The 25,058-nt window shown below is 47.2% G+C and overlaps 1 protein-coding gene across 2 annotated transcripts in view; it reads right to left on the bottom strand.

Annotated features, from left to right (window-relative positions):
* Positions 1 to 972: 972 nt before the first annotated feature.
* The window catches only part of LOC138638889 (sterile alpha motif domain-containing protein 12-like), a 51,803-nt gene continuing 27,717 nt past the window's right edge, over positions 973 to 25,058 (bottom strand). Inside the window, exons 1-5 of one of the 2 annotated variants that reach the window (XM_069728597.1) lie at positions 20,053 to 20,463; positions 17,059 to 17,134; positions 7,713 to 7,863; positions 7,264 to 7,401; positions 973 to 6,453 (exon numbers count right to left, since the gene is read on the bottom strand). In XM_069728597.1, coding sequence (XP_069584698.1) covers positions 6,359 to 6,453; positions 7,264 to 7,401; positions 7,713 to 7,863; positions 17,059 to 17,076 — 402 coding nt within the window. In that variant the 5' untranslated portion in view covers positions 17,077 to 17,134; positions 20,053 to 20,463 and the 3' untranslated portion in view covers positions 973 to 6,358. Of the gene's footprint in view, positions 6,454 to 7,263; positions 7,402 to 7,712; positions 7,864 to 17,058; positions 17,135 to 20,052; positions 20,464 to 25,058 lie in introns of those variants that run through there. The other variant, XM_069728596.1, reaches the window with a different exon arrangement.

A 25,058-nucleotide genomic window follows, 5' to 3' on the forward strand; every position in this document is an offset into this window, starting at 1 on the left:
TCAGACTGATAATCAACAGATGATGTGGGGGAAATAGACGATGAGCGGGCATGGAATGGATTAGTTTTGGTTCTACGCCACCAGTTTACGCGTTTTTGTGGAAAATCGTCCGTGTCTTGGGAACGTTTTATTGCTTGGCCTTCACGTATTTCTTTTATTATTATTATTTTATTATTATTATTCATTTTTATAGCGCCATTTATTCCATGGCGCTTTACATGTGAACGGGGCAAATATAGACAAGTACAATAAACAGGAGTAAAACAAGGCACACACAAGTACAGGAGGAGAGAGGACCCTGCCTGCGAGGGCTCAGTCTACAGGGGATGGGTGAGGATACACTACACTAGGTGAGGGTAGAGCTGGTCATGTGGCGGTTCAGTATACCGGGGATCACTGCAGGTTGTAGGCTTGTCGGAAGAGGTGAGTTTTGCAGGTTCCTTTTGAAGGTTTCCGTGGTAGGTGAGAGCCTGATGTGTTGGGGTAGAGAGTTCCAGAGTATAGGGGAAGCACGGGAGAAGTCTTGGATGCGGTTGTGGGAGGAAGAGATGAGAGAGGAGTAGAGAACGAGATCATGAGATGATCGATGATTCTTTTCCCAATTTTCAAACTGTTTATCCACTTCTGTTGATTACAACTAGCTAAGTCGACAGGTGTAGGTATTTTATTATCCCGAGCCAATAAATCGTCTTTCTCTTTACCTAGATTTTCAAGGAGAAAGGATTAGTTTTGGTTCTACGCCATCGGAAGACACATTTTTATTGAAAATCTTCCGTGTGTAGGGAACGTTTTTTTGGCTTGGCCTTCATGCATTTCTTGTTCCCAATTTTTAAACCGTTTATTCATTTTTGTTGATTACACCACGTTGAGTCGGCAGCAGAGGTTTGTTATTACACCGAGCCAATGAATCATTCTTCTCTTTACATAAATTTTCAAGAGATTTTTTAATTAAGATCAATTAAAAGTTCCATGAATTTAAAGTAACTGTTATTAGAAATATCAAGAAAGAAAAAAGCCAGCTCACCGATATGTGCAAGGAGCACGGAACTTCGTCCTGACTCGACGTAGTGCAGATCCAAGTAAAAGAGAAAAATGTTCCAGCTTCTTGATAAAATGTAAAACTTTAATCCATCATATAAAATAGTAGAAGACACACTCCTGGGACAATGCCATGTCACAAGTGAAGAAACGTGTAGCTTTCTTCACTTGTGACATGGCATTGTCTCTTGTGAATTCTGTGGCAGAGTTCACTCCTGTGGTCACAAGTGGTACTTCGGCTGATTCTCTCTGGGATCTTCCGTTTGTGGAGGAAAGTGGTACTGCAGCTTCTGAGTTTCCTCCCTCAGGTGATCTGGTGAGCTCGTTAGCTTCTTCTCTACTTAACTCCACCTGATGCTTTGATCTATGCTTCCTGTCAATGTTTCAGTGTGGGACTTGTTTTTTCCCTGGATCATTCCTGTGGCCTGCTGCTCTGCAAAGCTAAGTTTTGCTTATGTTATTTTGTTGCTATTTTTCTGTCCAGCTTGCTTTATTGGTTTTTCTCGCCTGTTGGAAGCTCTGAGACGCAGAGGGACCACCTCCGTACCGTTAGTCGGTGCGGAGGGTCTTTTTGTCCCCTCTGCGTGGTTTTTTATAGGTTTTTGTGCTGACCGCAAAGTTATCTTCCCTATCCTCGTTCTGTTCAGCTAGTCGGGCCTCATTTTGCTAAATCTGTTTCATCTCTATGTTTGTGTTTTCGTCTTACTCACAGTCATTATATGTGGGGGGCTGCCTTTTCCTTTGGGGAATTTCTCTGAGGCAAGGTAGGCTTATTTTTCTATCTTCAGGATTAGCTAGTTTCTCAGGCTGTGACGAGGCGCCTAGGTTCTGGTCAGGAGCGCTCCACGGCTACCTTTAGTGTGGTTTGATAGGCTTAGGGATTGCAGTCTGCAGAGTTCCCACGTCTCAGAGCTCGTTCTATTATTTTGGGTTATTGTCAGTTCACTGTATGTGCTCTGACCTCCATGTCCATTGTGATTCTGAATTGTCTTTCATAACAATTGTCCCAGGAGTGTGTCTTCTACTATTTTATATGATGGATTAAAGTTTTACATTTTATCAAGAAGCTGGAACATTTTTCTCTTTTATTAGAAATATCCATCGACTAATGAATCGTTCATCTTCAATGAGGGTGGGGAGAAGTCTTGTATTCTCAGGTCTTTGGGGAGTTTTTTGTGAACATAGTTTTCAAGAAATGCCCTATTTCACCAGACTTTTCTGCACCTGTGTCTCTGGCCATCTGACGACAAATTAATGGATCCACCACTAAAATCCTTTTTAGTCTGGACAGATGGGATTGCTCCATGGTTGTGTAGTCCACGCTTGCGATATCTGAGGAACGCACAGTTGAAATGAGGTGGATGAAATGTGCAGCCAACACTGGTGTATACGAAATTCTTGGAGTAATTATCAGGAAATGTGTCTCTATCAAAATCTAATCCCAAAGTGGTGAGGAAAATTACACCTAAAGTCAAGGCATAACTAAGTGACTATAAGTATCGCAGAACTGAGAAAACCTACGATAAATAGTTCATGGCCCAATAGAAGGTAGAAGAATACAAAATAGAAGGTTACAAGTGGAGGAAACACATGTAGGGCGACAGTCAGCAGGAAGGAGAAATAGTCACTATCGTATGACCTCAGTAATTACTGAGGGGAATAACTGCGTACAGAGAATAATCAGATCACAGGCATCCGAGAGAATAAATACATGCAAGACGGAGCACCACATACATAGCAGTAGACCGGTAGGGCGACAATAAGGCCTAACGATATGTTACTCCTCCTGCTGGAATGGCCCCAACGTACGTTTCGCAGCAAGCCTTCTTCAAGGGGTGGCGAATTGGTAGTGCAGACCCACAATCTAACCCCTGCTGATTGGCAGTGCTTGTAGCATGTCTCGGTGGAAGGTCGGCACATCAGTCAGCCGGAGGGTGGTGAAGGCCATGCGAGCAAACTTCAGGTCACATGATGAGTGACGCAAGCCGGAGCTGATCACATGACCTACATCAGCGCCAAAATGGGACACAGCGAGGAATGGGAGCGCATATAAAGAGACATTACATGCACACCACTATGGAGAGAGGGCAAGAGGAAATAAGGTAGAGTGGAGGGATTACTTCGAGCGTTCCATGGAGACAGTAAGAAGGGATGAATGAAGGTGAATAAAAATGATGAAAAAAATAATAAAGGAAGTGTGCAAAGATGAAGGATATGTGCACACGTTGCGGATTCTCTGCGGATCCGCAGCGTTTTTTGCAGTGCAGAAACTACATAAATAGTAAGAAACTAAAAAATGATAGTATTGGCCCCCTTAAAAATAGTCTGGGTGAAATGGTGGATGAGGATGAGGAAAAAGCCAATATGCTAAATGACTTTTTTTCATCAGTATTTACACAAGAAAATCCTATGGCGGACAAAATGACTAGTGATAAAAATTCCCAATTAAATGTCACCTGCTTAACCCAGCAGGAAGTGCGGCGGCGTCTAAAAATCACTAAAATTAACAAATCTCCGGGCCCGGATGGGATACACCCTCGAGTACTGCAGGAATTAAGTACAGTCATTGATAGACCATTATTTTTAATCTTTAAAGACTCCATAATAATAGGGTCTGTACCACAGGACTGGCGTATAGCAAATGTGCCAATATTCAAAAAGGGGACAAAAACTGAACTCGGAAATTATAGGCCAGTAAGCGTAACCTCTACTGTGGGTAAAATCCTGGAGGGCATTCTAAGGGACGCTATACTGGAGTATCTGAAGAGGAATAACCTCATGACCCAGTATCAGCACGGGTTTACTAGGGACCGTTCATGTCAGACTAATTTGATCAGTTTCTATGAAGAGGTAAGTTCCGGATTGAACCAAGGGAACCCAGTGGACGTAGTGTATATGGACTTTTTAAAAGCTTTTGATACGGTGCCACACAAAAGGTTGATACATAAAATGAGAATAATGGGGATAGGGGAAAATATGTGTAAGCGGGTTGAGAGCTGGCTCAGGGATAGGAAACAAAGGGTGTTTATTAATGGAGCACACTCGGACTGGGTAGCTGTTAGCAGTGGGGTACCACAGGGGTCAGTATTGGGCCCTCTTCTTTTTAACATATTTATTGATGACCTTGTAGGGGGCATTCAGTAGAATTTCAATATTTGCAGATGACACTAAACTCTGCAGGGTAATCAATACAGACGAGGACAATTTTATATTACAGGATGATTTATGTAAACTAGAAGCTTGGGATGATAAATGGCAAATGAGCTTTAATGGGGATAAATGTAAGGTCATGCACTTGGGTAGAAGTAATAAGATGTATAATTATGTGCTTAATTCTAAAACTCTGGGCAAAACCGTCAATGAAAAAGACCTGGGTGTATGGGTGGATGACAAACTCATATTCAGTGGCCAGTGTCAGGCAGCTGCTACAAAGGCAAATAAAATAATGGGATGCATTAAAAGAGGCATAGATGCTCATGAGGAGAACATAATTTTACCTCTATACAAGTCACTAGTTCGACCACACTTAGAATACCGTGCACAGTTCTGGTCTCTGGTGTATAAGAAAGACATAGCTGAACTGGAGCGGGTGCAGAGAAGAGCGACCAAGGTTATTAGAGGACTGGGGGGTCTGCAATACCAAGATAGGTTATTACACTTGGGGCTATTTAGTTTGGAAAAGCGAAAACTAAGGGGTGATCTTATGTTAATGTATAAATATATGAGGGGACAGTACAAAGACCTTTCTGATGATCTTTTTAATCATAGACCTGAAACCGGGACAAGGGGGCATCCTCTGCGTCTGGAGGAAAGAAGGTTTAAGCATAATCACAGATGTGGATTCTTTACTGTAAGAGCAGTGAGACTATGGAACTCTCTGCCGTATGATGTTGTAATGAGTGATTCATTACTTAAATTTAAGAGGGGACTGGATACCTTTCTGGAAAAGTATAACGTTACAGGGTATATACACTAGATTCCTTGATAGGGCGTTGATCCAGGGAACTAGTCTGATTGCCGTATGTGGAGTCGGGAAGGAATTTTTTTCCCCAATGTGGAGCTTACTCTTTGCCACATGGGTTTTTTTTTGCCTTCCTCTGGATCAACATGTTAGGGCATGTTAGGTTAGGCTATGGGTTGAACTAGATGGACTTATAGTCTTCCTTCAACCTTAATAACTATGTAACTATGTAAGATCCACAATTGATTTACAGTACAATGTAAATCAATGAGAAAAAAAAATGCTGTGCACAATTTGCGGAAAATCCGCTGCGGTTTAAAAGAAGTAGCATGTCACTTCTTTTTTGTGAATCTGCAGCATTTTTGTACCCATTCCATTATAGAAAACCGCAGGGGTAAAAAACGCAGCAAATCCGCAAGAAAACCGCAGCAAAAATGCACAAAAAATGCTGCGGAATCGCACAAAAAACGCGACAAATCCGCAGGTGCGTTTTCTGCCAGGAGAGACAGAATCCGTACCAGAAATTCCTAAACCTAATCCGCAACGTGTGCACATAGTTGAAACGAATGAAGTTACCGTGTGAATATAAATAAGCGGGAAGTGTGACAGAAATAATAGATATAACAGATTTATGGAACAGTGTGATGATAGTGAGAGAATAATATGTATGATGATACACGATGATCGGCCATGGAAAGGATTAGTTTTGGTTCTACGCCATCGGAAGACATGTTTTTATTGAAAATCTTCCGTGTGTAGGGAACGTTTTTTGGCTCGGCCTTCATGTATTTCTTTTTCCCAATTTTTAAACTATTTATCCATTTTTGTTGATTACAACACGCTGAGTCGGCAGCGGAGGTTTGTTATTACACCGAGCCAATGAATCGTCTTTCTCTTTACATAAATTTTCAAGAGATTTTTTACGAAGATCAATTGAAAAGTTCCATGAATTTAAAATAACTGTTATTAGAAATATCCATCGACTAATGAGAAGGTAGAAGGAAAGAATCAGATTACGAAGGGTGTAAATAAAAAAACAAAAAATATTGGGTGTATGACACCCACATCGAGCGAGTGTGGTTGGAGGTGGATATTATAATAGAAGGAAGGGGATCTGTTCTTGGTATAGGCATCGGTAAAGAAGAGGAGCAGTAGTCATCCATAATGTTTCCAACACATCCGTGGTGCCGGGCTACTTCACGAGAACTGAGGGAACCTTCTTCACTGAAAAATTGACTAAATCCTAAGATCCATGTGATATAATTTACTTGTATACTGTTCACACCCTGGCACAGCATGGTCCTCCTAGGTTATATACCGGAAACAGTCCATGGCATGGCCCAGCATGGTCCTCCTAGGCTATACACCCGAGAACAGTCCACCACCTGGCACAAAATGGACCTCCAAGGTTATACACCAGGGGACAGTCAATGGCATGACACAGCATGGTCCTCCTAGGTGATAAAACAAAGAACAGTCCATGATATCACACAACATTGTCCTCCTAGGTTATTCATCAGACAACAGTCCATGATATGGCACAGCATGGTCCTCCTATGTTTTACACCAGAGAACAGTGCACTTCCTGGCAAAGCATGATCCTCCTAGGTTATATACCAGAGAACAGTACACCTCCTGGCACAGCATAGTCCTCCTATGTTATACACCAGCGAACAGTCCACCTGCTGGCACAGCATGGTCCTCCTATGTTATACACCAGAGAGCAGTACACCTCCTGGCACAGCATGGTCCTCCTATGTTATACACCAGAGAGCAGTACACCTCCTGGCACAGCATGGTCCTCCTAGGTGATACAACAGAGAACAGTCCATGGCATGGCACAGCGTGGTCCGCCTAGGTGATACAACAGAGAACAGTCCATGGCATGGCATAGCATAGCATGGTCCTCCTAGGTTATATACCAGAGAACAGTACACCTCCTGGCACAGCATGGTCCTCCTATGTGATACAACTACGACAGAGAACAGTCCATGGCATGGCACAGCATGGTCCTCCTAGGTGATAAAACAGAGAACAGACCATGGCATGGCACAGCACGGCATGGTCCTACTAGGTTATATACCAGAGAACAGTCCACCTCCTGGCACAGCATGATGCTTCTAAGTTATACCCTAGAGAACAGTCCACCCTCTGGCACAGCATGGTCCTCTTAGGTTGTACACCAGACTGGCACTAGTTCTTGAATGGTTCTTGCATGTTTTCTGCTTGGCCTGCTGAGTAGTTTCACTCCTTCTCTGGCTCACCATCCGTGATCAGCAGCAGCTGCTGGATTTCCTGCTGGAGCTTCAGCTCTAAGACTTCAACAAGAATTGATTGATGCAAATTCTGTTGAATTCCCATCCTCTGCAACAGGTTATCCGTCAGCCTCAGCAGAGCCCGTCCTGCCAGGAAAAGCCGTAAATTATTACTCCCAGTTCATCGATCCTCTATCACTCAACATGGGTTCTCACATCATCCACCATAAATAAAGTCCACACACATCATTCACCATCACTTATGTCATCTCAAATCATCCATCCTTCATCATTAATTATGTCCGCTCACATCATCCAACTTCACTAATCATGTCTGCTCATATCATCCATACTCCATCACTAATCATCTCCGCTCACATCACCCATCATGTCTTCCCATGTCATCCATCCATTCTAGGGTGAGTGATGTTGAAGGCTCCTGGGATAATTTCTTGTACCTGAGATGTGATGGGAATATGCTGCCTGGACCAGGCCGGCCGCGTTCTGTAGGGGTCCATACTGCAGCCATGAGCAGACATCTTGTACTGACCAGTCACTGACTGGCTTCTCCCATATCTCCTCATCCTCCGATTCCTGTGACATCAAACCCTGGAAGATAAGAGAAGACTTCTGTGATCTCAGCAAATATATAATATGCAAATTACCTCTTCTGAGAAAAAGAGGCCTTAAACTCTATAGCGCCACCTGTTGGAAGTAGCGATCCTACAAGTCACAATCAACTCTTTAACGAGTCGTGCAATATGACTTAGGATGAAAGCCAATTAGTATCTCAATTCACAGACACGGTGTTTCGGGCTGTTGGCCCTCGTCAGTGCGAAGCGCCAACAGGTGGCGCTATAGAGTTTAAGTCCTCTTTTTCTCAGAAGAGGCAATTTGCATATTATATTTCCCAGAGGAGCATTGCACGGCGAATAAGCCTCCTTACCTTGACAAGCCAGAGATGGTATGTCACTCTCCATAAGGAGAAATGATACAACATCACAGACATCCTAAGAATATAACACTATGGACACTCACAGTTCTCCTGGATATTACACCTGGACACTCACGCTCATCCTGGATATTACACCTGGACACTCATGGTCATCCTGGATATTACACCTGGACGCTCACGGTCATCCTGGATATTACACCTGGACACTCACGCTCATCCTGGATATTAGACCTGGACACTCACGCTCATCCTGGATATTACACCTGGACACTCACGGTCATCCTGGATATTACACCTGGACACTCACGCTCATCCTGTATATTAGACCTGGACACTCACGCTCATCCTGGATATTAGACCTGGACACTCACGCTCATCCTGGATATTACGCCTGGACACTCATGGTCATCCTGGATATTACGCCTGGACACTCACGCTCATCCTGGATATTAGACCTGGACACTCACGCTCATCCTGGATATTACACCTGGACTCTCGCTCATCCTGAATATTATACCTGGACACTCACGCTCATCCTGGATATTACACCTGGACACTCATGGTCATCCTGGATATTACGCCTGGACACTCACGCTCATCCTGGATATTAGACCTGGACACTCACGCTCATCCTGGATATTACACCTGGACTCTCGCTCATCCTGAATATTATACCTGGACACTCACGCTCATCCTGGATATTACGCCTGGACACTCATGGTCATCCTGGATATTACGCCTGGACACTCACGCTCATCCTGGATATTACACCTGGACACTCATGGTCATCCTGGATATTACACCTGGACGCTCATGGTCATCCTGGATATTACACCTGGACGCTCATGGTCATCCTGGATATTACACCTGGACACTCACGCTCATCCTGGATATTAGACCTGGACACTCACGGTCATCCTGGATATTACACCTGGACACTCATGGTCATCCTGGATATTACACCTGGACTCTCGCTCATCCAGAATATTATACCTGGACACTCACGCTCATCCTGGATATTACACCTGGACACTCATGGTCATCCTGGATATTACGCCTGGACACTCATGGTCATCCTGGATATTACGCCTGGACACTCATGGTCATCCTGGATATTACGCCTGGACACTCACAGTACTCCTGGATATTACACCTGGACACTCGCTCATCCTGGATATTACGCCTGGACTCTCTTGCTCATCCCAGATATTACGCCTGGACACTCACAGTACTCCTGGATATTACACCTGGACACTCGCTCATCCTGGATATTACGCCTGGACTCTCTTGCTCATCCCAGATATTACGCCTGGACACTCACAGTACTCCTGGATATTACACCTGGACACTCGCTCATCCTGGATATTACGCCTGGACTCTCTTGCTCATCCCAGATATTACGCCTGGACTCTCATGTTCATCATGAATATTATGCCTTGACTCTCATGCTCAACCTGGATATAACGCCTGGACTCAAGCTCATGCCATATATTACGCCTGGATTCTCACTCTCATCCTGGATATAATGCCTGGACTTTCAAGCTCATCCCGGATATTACAGATATAACGCCTGAACTCTCACGCTTATCCTTGATATTACGCCTTGACTATCATGCTCATCCTGACTATTAACATAGTAACATAGTTAGTATGGCCGAAAAAAGACATTTGTCAATCCAGTTCAGCCTATATTCCATCATAATAAATCCCCAGATCTACGTCCTTCTACAGAACTTTCATTCTCATCCTGGATATTACACCTGGACACTCATGTTCCTCCTTGATATTACACCTGGACTATCACACTCAACTTGGATATAATGCCTGGACTCTCACACTTATCCTGAATATTACGACTGGACACTCACAGTCCTCCCGGATATTACGCCTGGACTCTCACACCCGTCCTAGATATACCCAGGATAAGCGTGAGAATCAAGGTGTGATAACACCGGGACTCACACGCTCATCCTGGTATAACACTGGGACTCACACACTCATCCCTGGTATAACACTGGGTCTCGCGCGCTCATCCCGGGTATAACACCAGGACTCACACACTCATCCTGGGTATGACACCAGGACTCACACGCTCATCCTGGGTATGACACTGAGACTCACGCTCATCCTGAGTATAACACCGGGACTCACACACTCATCCTGGGTAAAACATTGGGACTTACACGAGCATCCTGAGTATAACACCGGGACTCACACGCTCATCTCGGATATTACACCTGGACTCTCACACTCATTCTGGGTATAACACCGGGACACTCGCGCTCATCCCGGGTATTATAGAATATGCAAAGAACAGCTGCACTCGAATGGAATATGCTTTGCAAAAGTAGTGATGCGTTTATTCACATGTGTTGTCAACACATGTGAATAAAACGCATCACTACTTTTGCAAACACATGTGAATAAACGCATCACTATTTTTGCAAAGCATATTCCATTCGAGTGCAGCTGTTCTTTGCATATTCTATGATTCTGGATTCACCCAAGCAAAGTTTGCACCACCCATCAAGCTGAGTGCGCTCTTCTTTTCTAATCTTCATCCCGGGTATTACACCGGGACTCACACTCTCATCCTGGGTAAAACACCAGGACTTACACCTGCATCCTTAGTATAACACCGGGACTCACATGCTCATTTTGGATGTTACACCTGGACTCTCACGCTCATCCTGGGTATAACACCTGGACTCTCACGCTCATCCTGGGTATAACACCGGGACTCACACACTCATCCTGAGTATAACACCGGGACTCACACACTCATCCTGAGTATAACACCGGGACTCACGCACTCATCCTGAGTATAACACCGGGACTCACGCACTCATCCTGAGTATAACACCGGGACTCACGCACTCATCCTGAGTATAACACCGGGACTCACGCACTCATCCTGAGTATAACACCGGGACTCACGCACTCATCCTGAGTATAACACCGGGACTCACGCACTCATCCTGAGTATAACACCGGGACTCTCGCACTCATCCTGGGTATAACACCGGGACTCACGCACTCATCCTGGGTATAACACCGGGACTCACGCACTCATCCTGGGTATAACACCGGGACTCACGCACTCATCCTGAGTATAACACCGGGACTCACGCACTCATCCTGAGTATAACACCGGGACTCACGCACTCATCCTGAGTATAACACCGGGACTCACGCACTCATCCTGAGTATAACACCGGGACTCACGCACTCATCCTGAGTATAACACCGGGACTCACGCACTCATCCTGAGTATAACACCGGGACTCACGCACTCATCCTGAGTATAACACCGGGACTCACGCACTCATCCTGGGTATAACACCGGGACTCACGCACTCATCCTGGGTATAACACCGGGACTCACGCACTCATCCTGGGTATTACACCTGGACACTCATGGTCATCCTGGATATTACACCTGGACGCTCATGGTCATCCTGGATATTACACCTGGACGCTCATGGTCATCCTGGATATTACACCTGGACACTCACGCTCATCCTGGATATTAGACCTGGACACTCACGGTCATCCTGGATATTACACCTGGACACTCATGGTCATCCTGGATATTACACCTGGACTCTCGCTCATCCAGAATATTATACCTGGACACTCACGCTCATCCTGGATATTACACCTGGACACTCATGGTCATCCTGGATATTACGCCTGGACACTCATGGTCATCCTGGATATTACGCCTGGACACTCATGGTCATCCTGGATATTACGCCTGGACACTCACAGTACTCCTGGATATTACACCTGGACACTCGCTCATCCTGGATATTACGCCTGGACTCTCTTGCTCATCCCAGATATTACGCCTGGACACTCACAGTACTCCTGGATATTACACCTGGACACTCGCTCATCCTGGATATTACGCCTGGACTCTCTTGCTCATCCCAGATATTACGCCTGGACACTCACAGTACTCCTGGATATTACACCTGGACACTCGCTCATCCTGGATATTACGCCTGGACTCTCTTGCTCATCCCAGATATTACGCCTGGACTCTCATGTTCATCATGAATATTATGCCTTGACTCTCATGCTCAACCTGGATATAACGCCTGGACTCAAGCTCATGCCATATATTACGCCTGGATTCTCACTCTCATCCTGGATATAATGCCTGGACTTTCAAGCTCATCCCGGATATTACAGATATAACGCCTGAACTCTCACGCTTATCCTTGATATTACGCCTTGACTATCATGCTCATCCTGACTATTAACATAGTAACATAGTTAGTATGGCCGAAAAAAGACATTTGTCAATCCAGTTCAGCCTATATTCCATCATAATAAATCCCCAGATCTACGTCCTTCTACAGAACTTTCATTCTCATCCTGGATATTACACCTGGACACTCATGTTCCTCCTTGATATTACACCTGGACTATCACACTCAACTTGGATATAATGCCTGGACTCTCACACTTATCCTGAATATTACGACTGGACACTCACAGTCCTCCCGGATATTACGCCTGGACTCTCACACCCGTCCTAGATATACCCAGGATAAGCGTGAGAATCAAGGTGTGATAACACCGGGACTCACACGCTCATCCTGGTATAACACTGGGACTCACACACTCATCCCTGGTATAACACTGGGTCTCGCGCGCTCATCCCGGGTATAACACCAGGACTCACACACTCATCCTGGGTATGACACCAGGACTCACACGCTCATCCTGGGTATGACACTGAGACTCACGCTCATCCTGAGTATAACACCGGGACTCACACACTCATCCTGGGTAAAACATTGGGACTTACACGAGCATCCTGAGTATAACACCGGGACTCACACGCTCATCTCGGATATTACACCTGGACTCTCACACTCATTCTGGGTATAACACCGGGACACTCGCGCTCATCCCGGGTATTATAGAATATGCAAAGAACAGCTGCACTCGAATGGAATATGCTTTGCAAAAGTAGTGATGCGTTTATTCACATGTGTTGTCAACACATGTGAATAAAACGCATCACTACTTTTGCAAACACATGTGAATAAACGCATCACTATTTTTGCAAAGCATATTCCATTCGAGTGCAGCTGTTCTTTGCATATTCTATGATTCTGGATTCACCCAAGCAAAGTTTGCACCACCCATCAAGCTGAGTGCGCTCTTCTTTTCTAATCTTCATCCCGGGTATTACACCGGGACTCACACTCTCATCCTGGGTAAAACACCAGGACTTACACCTGCATCCTTAGTATAACACCGGGACTCACATGCTCATTTTGGATGTTACACCTGGACTCTCACGCTCATCCTGGGTATAACACCTGGACTCTCACGCTCATCCTGGGTATAACACCGGGACTCACACACTCATCCTGAGTATAACACCGGGACTCACACACTCATCCTGAGTATAACACCGGGACTCACGCACTCATCCTGAGTATAACACCGGGACTCACGCACTCATCCTGAGTATAACACCGGGACTCACGCACTCATCCTGAGTATAACACCGGGACTCACGCACTCATCCTGAGTATAACACCGGGACTCACGCACTCATCCTGAGTATAACACCGGGACTCACGCACTCATCCTGAGTATAACACCGGGACTCTCGCACTCATCCTGGGTATAACACCGGGACTCACGCACTCATCCTGGGTATAACACCGGGACTCACGCACTCATCCTGGGTATAACACCGGGACTCACGCACTCATCCTGAGTATAACACCGGGACTCACGCACTCATCCTGAGTATAACACCGGGACTCACGCACTCATCCTGAGTATAACACCGGGACTCACGCACTCATCCTGAGTATAACACCGGGACTCACGCACTCATCCTGAGTATAACACCGGGACTCATGCACTCATCCTGAGTATAACACCGGGACTCACGCACTCATCCTGGGTATAACACCGGGACTCACGCACTCATCCTGGGTATAACACCGGGACTCACGCACTCATCCTGGGTATAACACCGGGACTCACGCACTCATCCTGGGTATAACACCGGGACTCACGCACTCATCCTGGGTATAACACCGGGACTCACGCACTCATCCTGGGTATAACACCGGGACTCACGCACTCATCCTGGGTATAACACCGGGACTCACACACTCATCCTGGGTATAACACCGGGACTCACACACTCATCCTGGGTATAACACCGGGACTCACACACTCATCCTGGGTATAACACCGGGACTCACACACTCATCCTGGGTATAACACCGGGACTCACACACTCATCCTGAGTATAACACCGGGACTCACACTCATCCTGGGTATAACACCGGGACTCACACACTCATCCTGGGTATAACACCGGGACTCACACACTCATCCTGGGTATAACACCGGGACTCACACACTCATCCTGAGTATAACACCGGGACTCACACACTCATCCTGAGTATAACACCGGGACTCACACACTCATCCTGAGTATAACACCGGGACTCACACACTCATCCTGAGTATAACACCGGGACTCACACACTCATCCTGAGTATAACACCGGGACTCACACACTCATCCTGAGTATAACACCGGGACTCTCACACTCATCCTGAGTATAACACCGGGACTCTCACACTCATCCTGAGTATAACACCGGGACTCACACACTCATCCTGGGTATAACACCGGGACTCACACACTCATCCTGGGTATAACACCGGGACTCACACACTCATCCTGGGTATAACACCGGGACTCACACACTCATCCTGGGTATAACACCGGGACTCACACACTCATCCTGGGTATAACACCGGGACTCACGCACTCATCCTGGGTATAACACCGGGACTCACGCACTCATCCTGAGTATAACACCGGAACTCACACACTCATCCTGAGTATAACACCGGGACTCACACACTCATCCTGGGTATAACACCGGGACTCACACACTCATCCTGGGTATAACACCGGGACTCACACACTCATCCTGGGTATAACACCGGGACTCACACACTCATCCTGGGTATAACACCGGGACTCACACACTCATCCTGGGTATAACACCGGGACTCACATGCTCATCTTGGATATTACAACTGGACTCTCATGCTCATCCTGAGTATAACACCGGGACTCACACGCTCATCCTGGGTATAACACCGCGACTCACATGCTCATCTTGGATATTACAGCTGGACTCTCATGCTCATCCTGAGTATAACACCGGGACTCACACGCTCATCCTGGGTATAACACCGGGACTCACATGCTCATCTTGGATATTACAACTGGACTCTCATGCTCATCCTGAGTATAACACCGGGACTCACACGCTCATCCTGGGTATAACACCGGGACTCACATGCTCATCTTGGATATTACAACTGGACTCTCAAGCTCATCCTGAGTATAACACCGGGACTCACACGCTCATCCTGGGTATAACACCGGGACTCACATGCTCATCTTGGATATTACAACTGGACTCTCATGCTCATCCTGAGTATAACACCGGGACTCACACACTCATCTTGGATATTTCACCTGGATTCTCACACTTATCCTGGGTATGACAGATGGATGCTTATCCTTTGGTATTATTCTGGGATTCTCACAGAGAGGGAGGTTATTGTCACAACCCACGGCCAGGCCGTGAATCCGCGCAGTCAGATGTTCCGGGGTCAATACCAAAAGATCACGTAGTAAACCAAGGGTAGTTGTAAGTCAGGTCACATGCCAGGGTCAGAATACCAGAGAAATAGCAGATAAGCAAAGGGGCAATAACAAACGGGTAGACAAAATACGGTGCAAAGGTCAGCAGCAGAATATCAGATACAAAGGGGCAATAACAAACGGGTAGTCTGAACACGGTGCAAAGGTCAGCAGCAGAATATCAGATACAAAGGGGCAATAACAAACGGGTAGTCTGAGCACGGTCCAAAGGTCAGCAGCAGAATATCAGATGCAATGGGGCAATAACAAACGGGTAGTCTGAACACGGTCCAAAGGTCAGCAGCAGAATATCAGATGCAATGGGGCAATAACAAACGGGTAGTCTGAACACAGACCAAAGGTCAGCAGCAGAATATCAGATGCAATGGGGCAATAACAAACGGGTAGTCTGAACACAGTTCAAAGGTCAGCAGCAGAATATTACACGCAAAGGGGCAATAACAAACGGGTAATCTGAACACGGTCCAAAAGTCAGCAGCAGAATATCAGATGCAATGGGGCAATAACAAACGGGTAGTCTGAGCACGGTCCAAAGGTCAGCAGCAGAATATCAGATGCAATGGGGCAATAACAAACGGGTAGTCTGAGCACGGTCCAAAGGTCAGCAGCAGAATATCAGATGCAATGGGGCAATAACAAACGGGTAGTCTGAGCACGGTCCAAAGGTCAGCAGCAGAATATCAGATGCAATGGGGCAATAACAAACGGGTAGTCTGAACACGGTTCAAAGGTCAGCAGCAGAATATCAGATGCAATGGGGCAATAACAAACGGGTAGTCTGAACACGGTCCAAAGGTCAGCAGCAGAAGATCTGAACTTACAGCATGGGGTACAGGCAAACACACCAGCGAGCACAAGCGTAGAACAAGCTTTTGACTGGCAGTGATCTGGGCCAGACGGCTCACCTTAATAGCAGGGCAATTACCAAGAACAAGGAGCACCTGTGGAAATCTCTGCACCTCCCTGTCAGATAGGTCAACTGAGCTGTCAATCAAAGCACTGACAGCTCAGCACGCCCCAGCACAGGACAGGATAATAGAGCTGTCCATCACAGGATCCCAGACACTCTGAGCAGAAGAATCGTGACAGTTACTTGATGGAGAACACAGTGTTACCTGTGAGGATGCCGCCATGTTTAGAGTCCAGGGGTGACGTGTGACCCTCAGAGCCGATCCGACCTCCCGTCTGCACCTGTAAATAATAAAAGGTACATGTAGTGCAGCCCATGTCTTATCTGATGGTAAGAGCCGTATAGTGACTGTCACATCTCCAGTGTCACCAGCACAGGACATGGAGGACACGATACAAGAGGCATGAAATCTCTCCATTGTGATCCTTACCCCCTCAGACCTGTCCCAGGTGTAATCTCAGGTGTGTACCTGACATATTCTGCTGCCCTGTACATTACCAGGGGCAGATACATGTAAGCAGAAGGATCGGGCTGGGGCACCTTTCTTGCGCTGGGTCTGGAACTGTCGGGGCTGTCTCCTCTGTTGTCCGGGGGAAAGCTTAAGGAACCAAACCGACCTTTGCACTCAGCAGCAGGGGCTGTAGTTAGCTCAGGAAGAGCGGAGCGTGCGCAAAAGCGAGCGGACTTGGCGGGAAGAGACAGCGCGCAATGACAGGGGTGAGCGCTCCTGCCGCTGAGTACCAGGACTACGCAGGCCCGCGCCAGAGCTTCCCCGCTGCTGCCAGCAGTACTTGTGAGAAAAGACAGGGGGTGCGCCCGCTGATCGTGACTAAGCAAGAAGCTGAGCGCTTCGGGCCTGTGAGTACCGCACGGAGCCGCTTGAGAGAGACCGAGAGTGGAAGTGCTGGCAGCGCTCTGCTTCCCCAGTATACTTATGCCGGATCACGTTGGGCTCAGAGCGGTGGCTTCCATCCTTCCAGCCACACTTATACATGGACTAGGGGCTCAGCGGAAGGTACCGGAGAACAACCGCTGCCGCCAGAAGACGGACCACCGTTATTCCCAGGACCTCCATGGACAAGCATCACGCCAGCTGTTGTCGGCGATTCTGATTTTCAAGCAGCATCTACAGGCAGAGAAACTTCTGACACGATAAGTGTACAACAGAACTGCCATCACCTTGCTCAATAACGCTGCATATTCTTTAGCAATTAGATTTATTCCCATTTAACCCATCATCTCCGTGCCAGGAGTTAACCCTCTGTTCAATTAAAACTGTTATATTTGTTAACCCTTGCTCTGCATTCTGTCTGTCACTGCATCCCAGAACCTGCTCACGTACAGATCTGGCAAAAATTAAGAGACCACCACATCAAATCCCTGTCATGGCCGCCCAATCTCCAGACCTGAACCCCATTGAAAACCTCTGGAGAACTGCTGACATTATTGTACCAGGAGCCGTGTGAGAGACTGGTGGAAAGCTGCCAAGACGCAGGAAAGCTGGGATTAACAATCATGGTTATTCCACCACATATTGATTTCTGAACTCTTCCTGAGTTAAAACATTAGTATTGTTGTTTCTAAATGATTATGAACTTGTATTCTTTGCATTGTTTGAGGTCTGCAAATAAAGCTTTTTTTTGTTATTTTGACCATTTCTTATTTTCAGAAAATAAATACAAAATGTATTGCTTGGAACTTCAGAGACATGTTGTCAGTAGATTATAGAATAAAAGAACAATTTACATTTTACTCAAAAATACAAAGCGAAAAATCAGACAAACTGAACATTCTGCAGTGGTCTCTCAATTTTTGCCAGAGCTGTATATGAGGGGCCTCCGTAGCACCGGACAGAAGGTCTGGGGGGCACCAGGTTAGCGGCATTTATGAACAAGGGCTGACTGGCCTCTAAATCCATATGACGGTGGAAAAGTATCTAATGAGGCAGGAGGGAAATCCTGAGAGTGCAGGCTTCAAAGAAGAAAATCCAGCCCGAGGGGGAAACTGCAGGAAGGTGAGGAGATGCACCTTCACGCACTCCCAGGTACTCCGCCTGCACCCTCATGCACTCCCCCGTGTGCGCCCTGCACCCTCACGCACTCCTCTGTATGCCCCCTGCACCCTCACGCACTCCCCCGTATGCCCCCTGCACTCTCACCCACTCCACCATACACCCTCTACACCCTCACGCACTCCTCCGTGTGCCCCCTGCACCCTCACGCACTCCTCTGTATGCCCCCTGCACCCTCACGCACTCCCAGGTACACAGCCTGTACCCCACAACATCCCAGTATGCCCCCTGCACCCTCAGACCTCCCCGTATGCCCCCTGCACTCTCACCCACTCCACCATACACCCTCTACACCCTCATGCACTCCCCCATGTGCGCCCGGCACCCTCACGCACTCCTCTGTATGCCCCCTGCACCCTCACGCACTCCCAGGTACACCGCCTGCACCCTCATGCACTCCCCCGTGTGCGCCCTGCACCCTCAGACTCCCCCGTATGCCCCCTGCACTCTCACCCACTCCACCATACGCCCTCTACACCCTCACGCACTCCTCCGTGTGCCCCCTGCACCCTCACGCACTCCTCTGTATGCCCCCTGCACCCTCACGCACTCCCAGGTACACAGCCTGTACCCCACAACATCCCAGTATGCCCCCTGCACCCTCAGACCTCCCCGTATGCCCCCTGCACTCTCACCCACTCCACCATACACCCTCATGCACTCCCCCATGTGCGCCCGGCACCCTCACGCACTCCTCTGTATGCCCCCTGCACCCTCACGCACTCCCAGGTACACCGCCTGCACCCTCATGCACTCCCCCGTGTGCGCCCTGCACCCTCAGACTCCCCCGTATGCCCCCTGCACTCTCACCCACTCCACCATACGCCCTCTACACCCTCACGCACTCCTCCGTGTGCCCCCTGCACCCTCACGCACTCCTCTGTATGCCCCCTGCACCCTCACGCACTCCCAGGTACACAGCCTGTACCCCACAACATCCCAGTATGCCCCCTGCACCCTCAGACCTCCCCGTATGACCCCTGCACTCTCACCCACTCCACCATACACCCTCTACACCCTCACGCACTCCCCCGTGTGCCCTCTGCACCCTCATGCACTATCCTGTAAGCCCCCTGCACCCTCACTCACTCCCCGATACACCGCCTGCACCCTTGCACTTGCTCTCACCTGTAGCAGTGTCTGTGGCTCTCACACAGTCCTGGTTGGTGAATGATTGATTCCACAGGGTCAGAGTACAGAGCAGGGTACAGGCAGTTCCTTGGCTCGTGTCTTCAGAGTCCCTGTGGCACTCAGTATACACAGACTATCTGGAGATGGTGGCCGCTCTTCTCGCCTCCTCGCTGATCTATCCTCAGATTTTCCACAAGCCTTCCGGTATTTTCACAAAAATGATTCCCTCATGGGAGGCCCCGTTGTAGCAGCAGCAGCAGCGACCAGTGCCAAATTCACAGATGAAGATACAGATAATTACACAGCCATGATTGGCACAAGATCTCATATACATGTTCCCCATCTCTGCCCCGTGTGAACGCCCCACTGATCGGATCCCGCAGAAAACACAAGTGTGACTAGATAGAAACGTCAGCTCGTCCCGCAAAAACCACAAGTGTGACTAGATCGAAACGTCAGCTCATCCCGCAGAAAACACAAGTGTGACTAGATAGAAACGTCAGCTCGTCCTGCAGAAAACACAAGTGTGACTAGATAGAAACGTCAGCTCGTCCCGCAGAAAACACAAGTGTGACTAGATCGAAACGTCAGCTCGTCCGGCAGAAAACACAAGTGTGACTAGATAGAAACATCAGTTCGTCCCGCAGAAAAAACAAGTGTGACTAGATAGAAGCGTCAGCTTGTCTGGCAGAAAACACAAGTGTGACTAGATAGAAACGTCAGCTCGTCCCACAGAAAACACAAGTGTGACTAGATAGAAACGTCAGCTCGTCCCGCAGAAAACACAAGTGTGACTAGATAGAAACGTCAGCTCGTCCGGCAGAAAACACAAGTGTGACTAGATAGAAACGTCAGCTCGTCCGGCAGAAAACACAAGTGTGACTAGATAGAAACGTCAGCTCATCCTGCAGAAAACACAAGTGTGAGTAGATAGAAATATCAGCTTGTCCTGCAGAAAACACAAGTGTGACTAGATAGAAGCGTCAGCTCGTCCTGCAGAAAACACAAGTGTGACTAGATCGAAACGTCAGCTCGTCCTGCAGAAAACACAAGTGTGACTAGATCGAAACGTCAGCTCGTCCGGCAGAAAACACAAGTGTGACTAGATAGAAGTGACAGCTCGTCCCACAGAAAACACAAGTGTGACTAGATAGAAACGTCAGCTCGTCCAGCAGAAAACACAAGTGTGACTAGATCGAAACGTCAGCTCGTCCGGCAGAAAACACAAGTGTGACTAGATAGAAGTGACAGCTCGTCCGGCAGAAAACACAAGTGTGAGTAGATAGAAACGTCAGCTCGTCCTGCAGAAAACACAAGTGTGACTAGATAGAAATGTCAGCTCATCCGGCAGAAAACACAAGTGTGACTAGATAGAAACGTCAGCTTGTCCCGCAGAAAACACAAGTGTGACTAGATGGAAGCGTCAGCTCATCCGGCAGAAAACACAAGTGTGACTAGATAGAAACGTCAGCTTGTCCGGCAGAAAACACAAGTGTGAGTAGATAGAAACGTCAGCTCGTCCGGCAGAAAACACAAGTGTGACTAGATAGAAGTGACAGCTCGTCCTGCAGAAAACACAAGTGTGACTAGATCGAAACGTCAGCTCGTCCTGCAGAAAACACAAGTGTGACTAGATCGAAACGTCAGCTCGTCCGGCAGAAAACACAAGTGTGACTAGATAGAAGTGACAGCTCGTCCCACAGAAAACACAAGTGTGACTAGATAGAAACGTCAGCTCGTCCAGCAGAAAACACAAGTGTGACTAGATCGAAACGTCAGCTCGTCCGGCAGAAAACACAAGTGTGACTAGATAGAAGTGACAGCTCGTCCGGCAGAAAACACAAGTGTGAGTAGATAGAAACGTCAGCTCGTCCTGCAGAAAACACAAGTGTGACTAGATAGAAATGTCAGCTCATCCGGCAGAAAACACAAGTGTGACTAGATAGAAACGTCAGCTTGTCCCGCAGAAAACACAAGTGTGACTAGATGGAAGCGTCAGCTCATCCGGCAGAAAACACAAGTGTGACTAGATAGAAACGTCAGCTTGTCCGGCAGAAAACACAAGTGTGAGTAGATAGAAACGTCAGCTCGTCCGGCAGAAAACACAAGTGTGACTAGATAGAAGTGACAGCTCGTCCGGCAGAAAACACAAGTGTGACTAGATAGAAGCGTCAGCTCGTCCTGCAGAAAACACAAGTGTGACTAGATAGAAATATCAGCTTGTCCCACAGAAAACACAAGTGTGACTAGATAGAAATATCAGCTTTTCCCACAGAAAACACAAGTGTGACTAGATAGAAGCGTCAGCTCGTCCTGCAGAAAACACAAGTGTGATTAGCTAGAAGCGTCAGTTCATCCAGCAGAAAACACAAGTGTGAGTAGATAGAAGCGTCAGCTCGTCCGGCAGAAAACACAAGTGTGACTAGATAGAAACGTCAGCTCGTCCGGCAGAAAACACAAGTGTGACTAGATAGAAATGTCAGCTCATCCTGCAGAAAACACAAGTGTGACTAGATAGAAGCGTCAGCTCGTCCCGCAGAAAACACAAGTGTGACTAGATAGAAGCGTCAGCTCGTCCCACAGAAAACACAAGTGTGACTAGATAGAAACGTCAGCTCGTCCCGCAGAAAACACAAGTGTGACTACATAGGAACGTCAGCTCGTCCCGCAGAAAACACAAGTGTGACTAGATAGAAGCGTCAGTTCATCCAGCAGAAAACACAAGTGTGACTAGATTGAAATATCAGCTCGTCCGGCAGAAAACACAAGTGTGACTAGATAGAAACGTCAGCTTGTCTGGCAGAAAACACAAGTGTGAGTAGATAGAAATGTCAGCTCGTCCCACAGAAAACACAAGTGTGACTAGATAGAAGTGTCAGCTCGTCCCACAGAAAACACAAGTGTGACTAGATAGAAGCGTCAGCTCATCCGGCAGAAAACACAAGTGTGATTAGATAGAAACGTCAGCTTGTCCGGCAGAAAACACAAGTGTGACTAGATAGAAACGTCAGCTCGTCCGGCAGAAAACACAAGTGTGACTAGATAGAAACGTCAGCTTGTCCCGCAGAAAACACAAGTGTGACTAGATAGAAGCGTCAGCTCGTCCGGCAGAAAACACAAGTGTGAGTAGATAGAAACGTCAGCTTGTCCCACAGAAAACACAAGTGTGACTAGATAGAAGCGTCAGCTCGTCCCACAGAAAACACAAGTGTGATTAGCTAGAAGCGTCAGTTCATCCAGCAGAAAACACAAGTGTGACTAGATAGAAACGTCAGCTCGTCCCACAGAAAACACAAGTGTGACTAGATAGAAGCGTCAGCTCGTCCCACAGAAAACACAAGTGTGAGTAGATAGAAGTGACAGCTCGTCCTGCAGAAAACACAAGTGTGACTAGATAGAAGCGTCAGCTCGTCCCACAGAAAACACAAGTGTGACTAGATAGAAGCGTCAGCTCGTCCTGCAGAAAACACAAGTGTGACTAGATAGAAACGTCAGCTCGTCCTGCAGAAAACACAAGTGTGACTAGATAGAAGCGTCAGCTCGTCCCACAGAAAACACAAGTGTGACTAGATAGAAATATCAGCTCATCCCACAGAAAACACAAGTGTGACTAGATAGAAGCGTCAGCTCGTCCTGCAGAAAACACAAGTGTGACTAGATAGAAACGTCAGCTCGTCCTGCAGAAAACACAAGTGTGACTACATAGAAATGTCAGCTCGTCCCACAGAAAACACAAGTGTGACTAGATAGAAATATCAGCTTGTCCCACAGAAAACACAAGTGTGACTAGATAGAAACGTCAGCTCGTCCTGCAGAAAACACAAGTGTGACTAGATAGAAGCGTCAGCTCATCCGGCAGAAAACACAAGTGTGACTAGATAGAAACGTCAGCTCGTCCGGAAGAAAACACAAGTGTGAGTAGATAGAAACGTCAGCTCGTCCGGCAGAAAACACAAGTGTGACTAGATAGAAACGTCAGCTCGTCCTGCAGAAAACACAAGTGTGACTAGATTGAAATGTCAGCTCGTCCGGCAGAAAACACAAGTGTGAGTAGATAGAAGCGTCAGTTCATCCAGCAGAAAACACAAGTGTGAGTAGATAGAAACGTCAGTCCGTCCGGCAGAAAACACAAGTGTGACTAGATAGAAACGTCAGCTTGTCCCACAGAAAACACAAGTGTGACTAGATAGAAGCGTCAGCTCATCCCACAGAAAACACAAGTGTGATTAGACAGAAACGTCAGCTCGTCCTGCAGAAAACACAAGTGTGACTAGATAGAAATGTCAGCTCATCCGGCAGAAAACACAAGTGTGACTAGATAGAAACGTCAGCTCGTCCCGCAGAAAACACAAGTGTGACTAGATGGAAGCGTCAGCTCATCCGGCAGAAAACACAAGTGTGACTAGATAGAAACGTCAGCTTGTCCCGCAGAAAACACAAGTGTGACTAGATAGAAGCGTCAGCTCGTCCGGCAGAAAACACAAGTGTGAGTAGATAGAAACATCAGCTCGTCCTGCAGAAAACACAAGTGTGACTAGATAGAAACGTCAGCTCGTCCTGCAGAAAACACAAGTGTGACTAGATAGAAATGTCAGCTCATCCGGCAGAAAACACAAGTGTGACTAGATAGAAACGTCAGCTAGTCCCGCAGAAAACACAAGTGTGACTAGATGGAAGCGTCAGCTCATCCGGCAGAAAACACAAGTGTGACTAGATAGAAACGTCAGCTTGTCCCGCAGAAAACACAAGTGTGACTAGATAGAAGCGTCAGCTCGTCCGGCAGAAAACACAAGTGTGAGTAGATAGAAACATCAGCTCGTCCTGCAGAAAACACAAGTGTGACTAGATAGAAACGTCAGCTCGTCCGGCAGAAAACACAAGTGTGACTAGATAGAAGTGACAGCTCGTCCGGCAGAAAACACAAGTGTGACTAGATAGAAGCGTCAGCTCGTCCTGCAGAAAACACAAGTGTGACTAGATAGAAATATCAGCTTGTCCCACAG

This window comes from Ranitomeya imitator, chromosome 5 (genome assembly GCF_032444005.1).
Source record: "Ranitomeya imitator isolate aRanImi1 chromosome 5, aRanImi1.pri, whole genome shotgun sequence".
Taxonomy (NCBI): domain Eukaryota; kingdom Metazoa; phylum Chordata; class Amphibia; order Anura; family Dendrobatidae; genus Ranitomeya; species Ranitomeya imitator.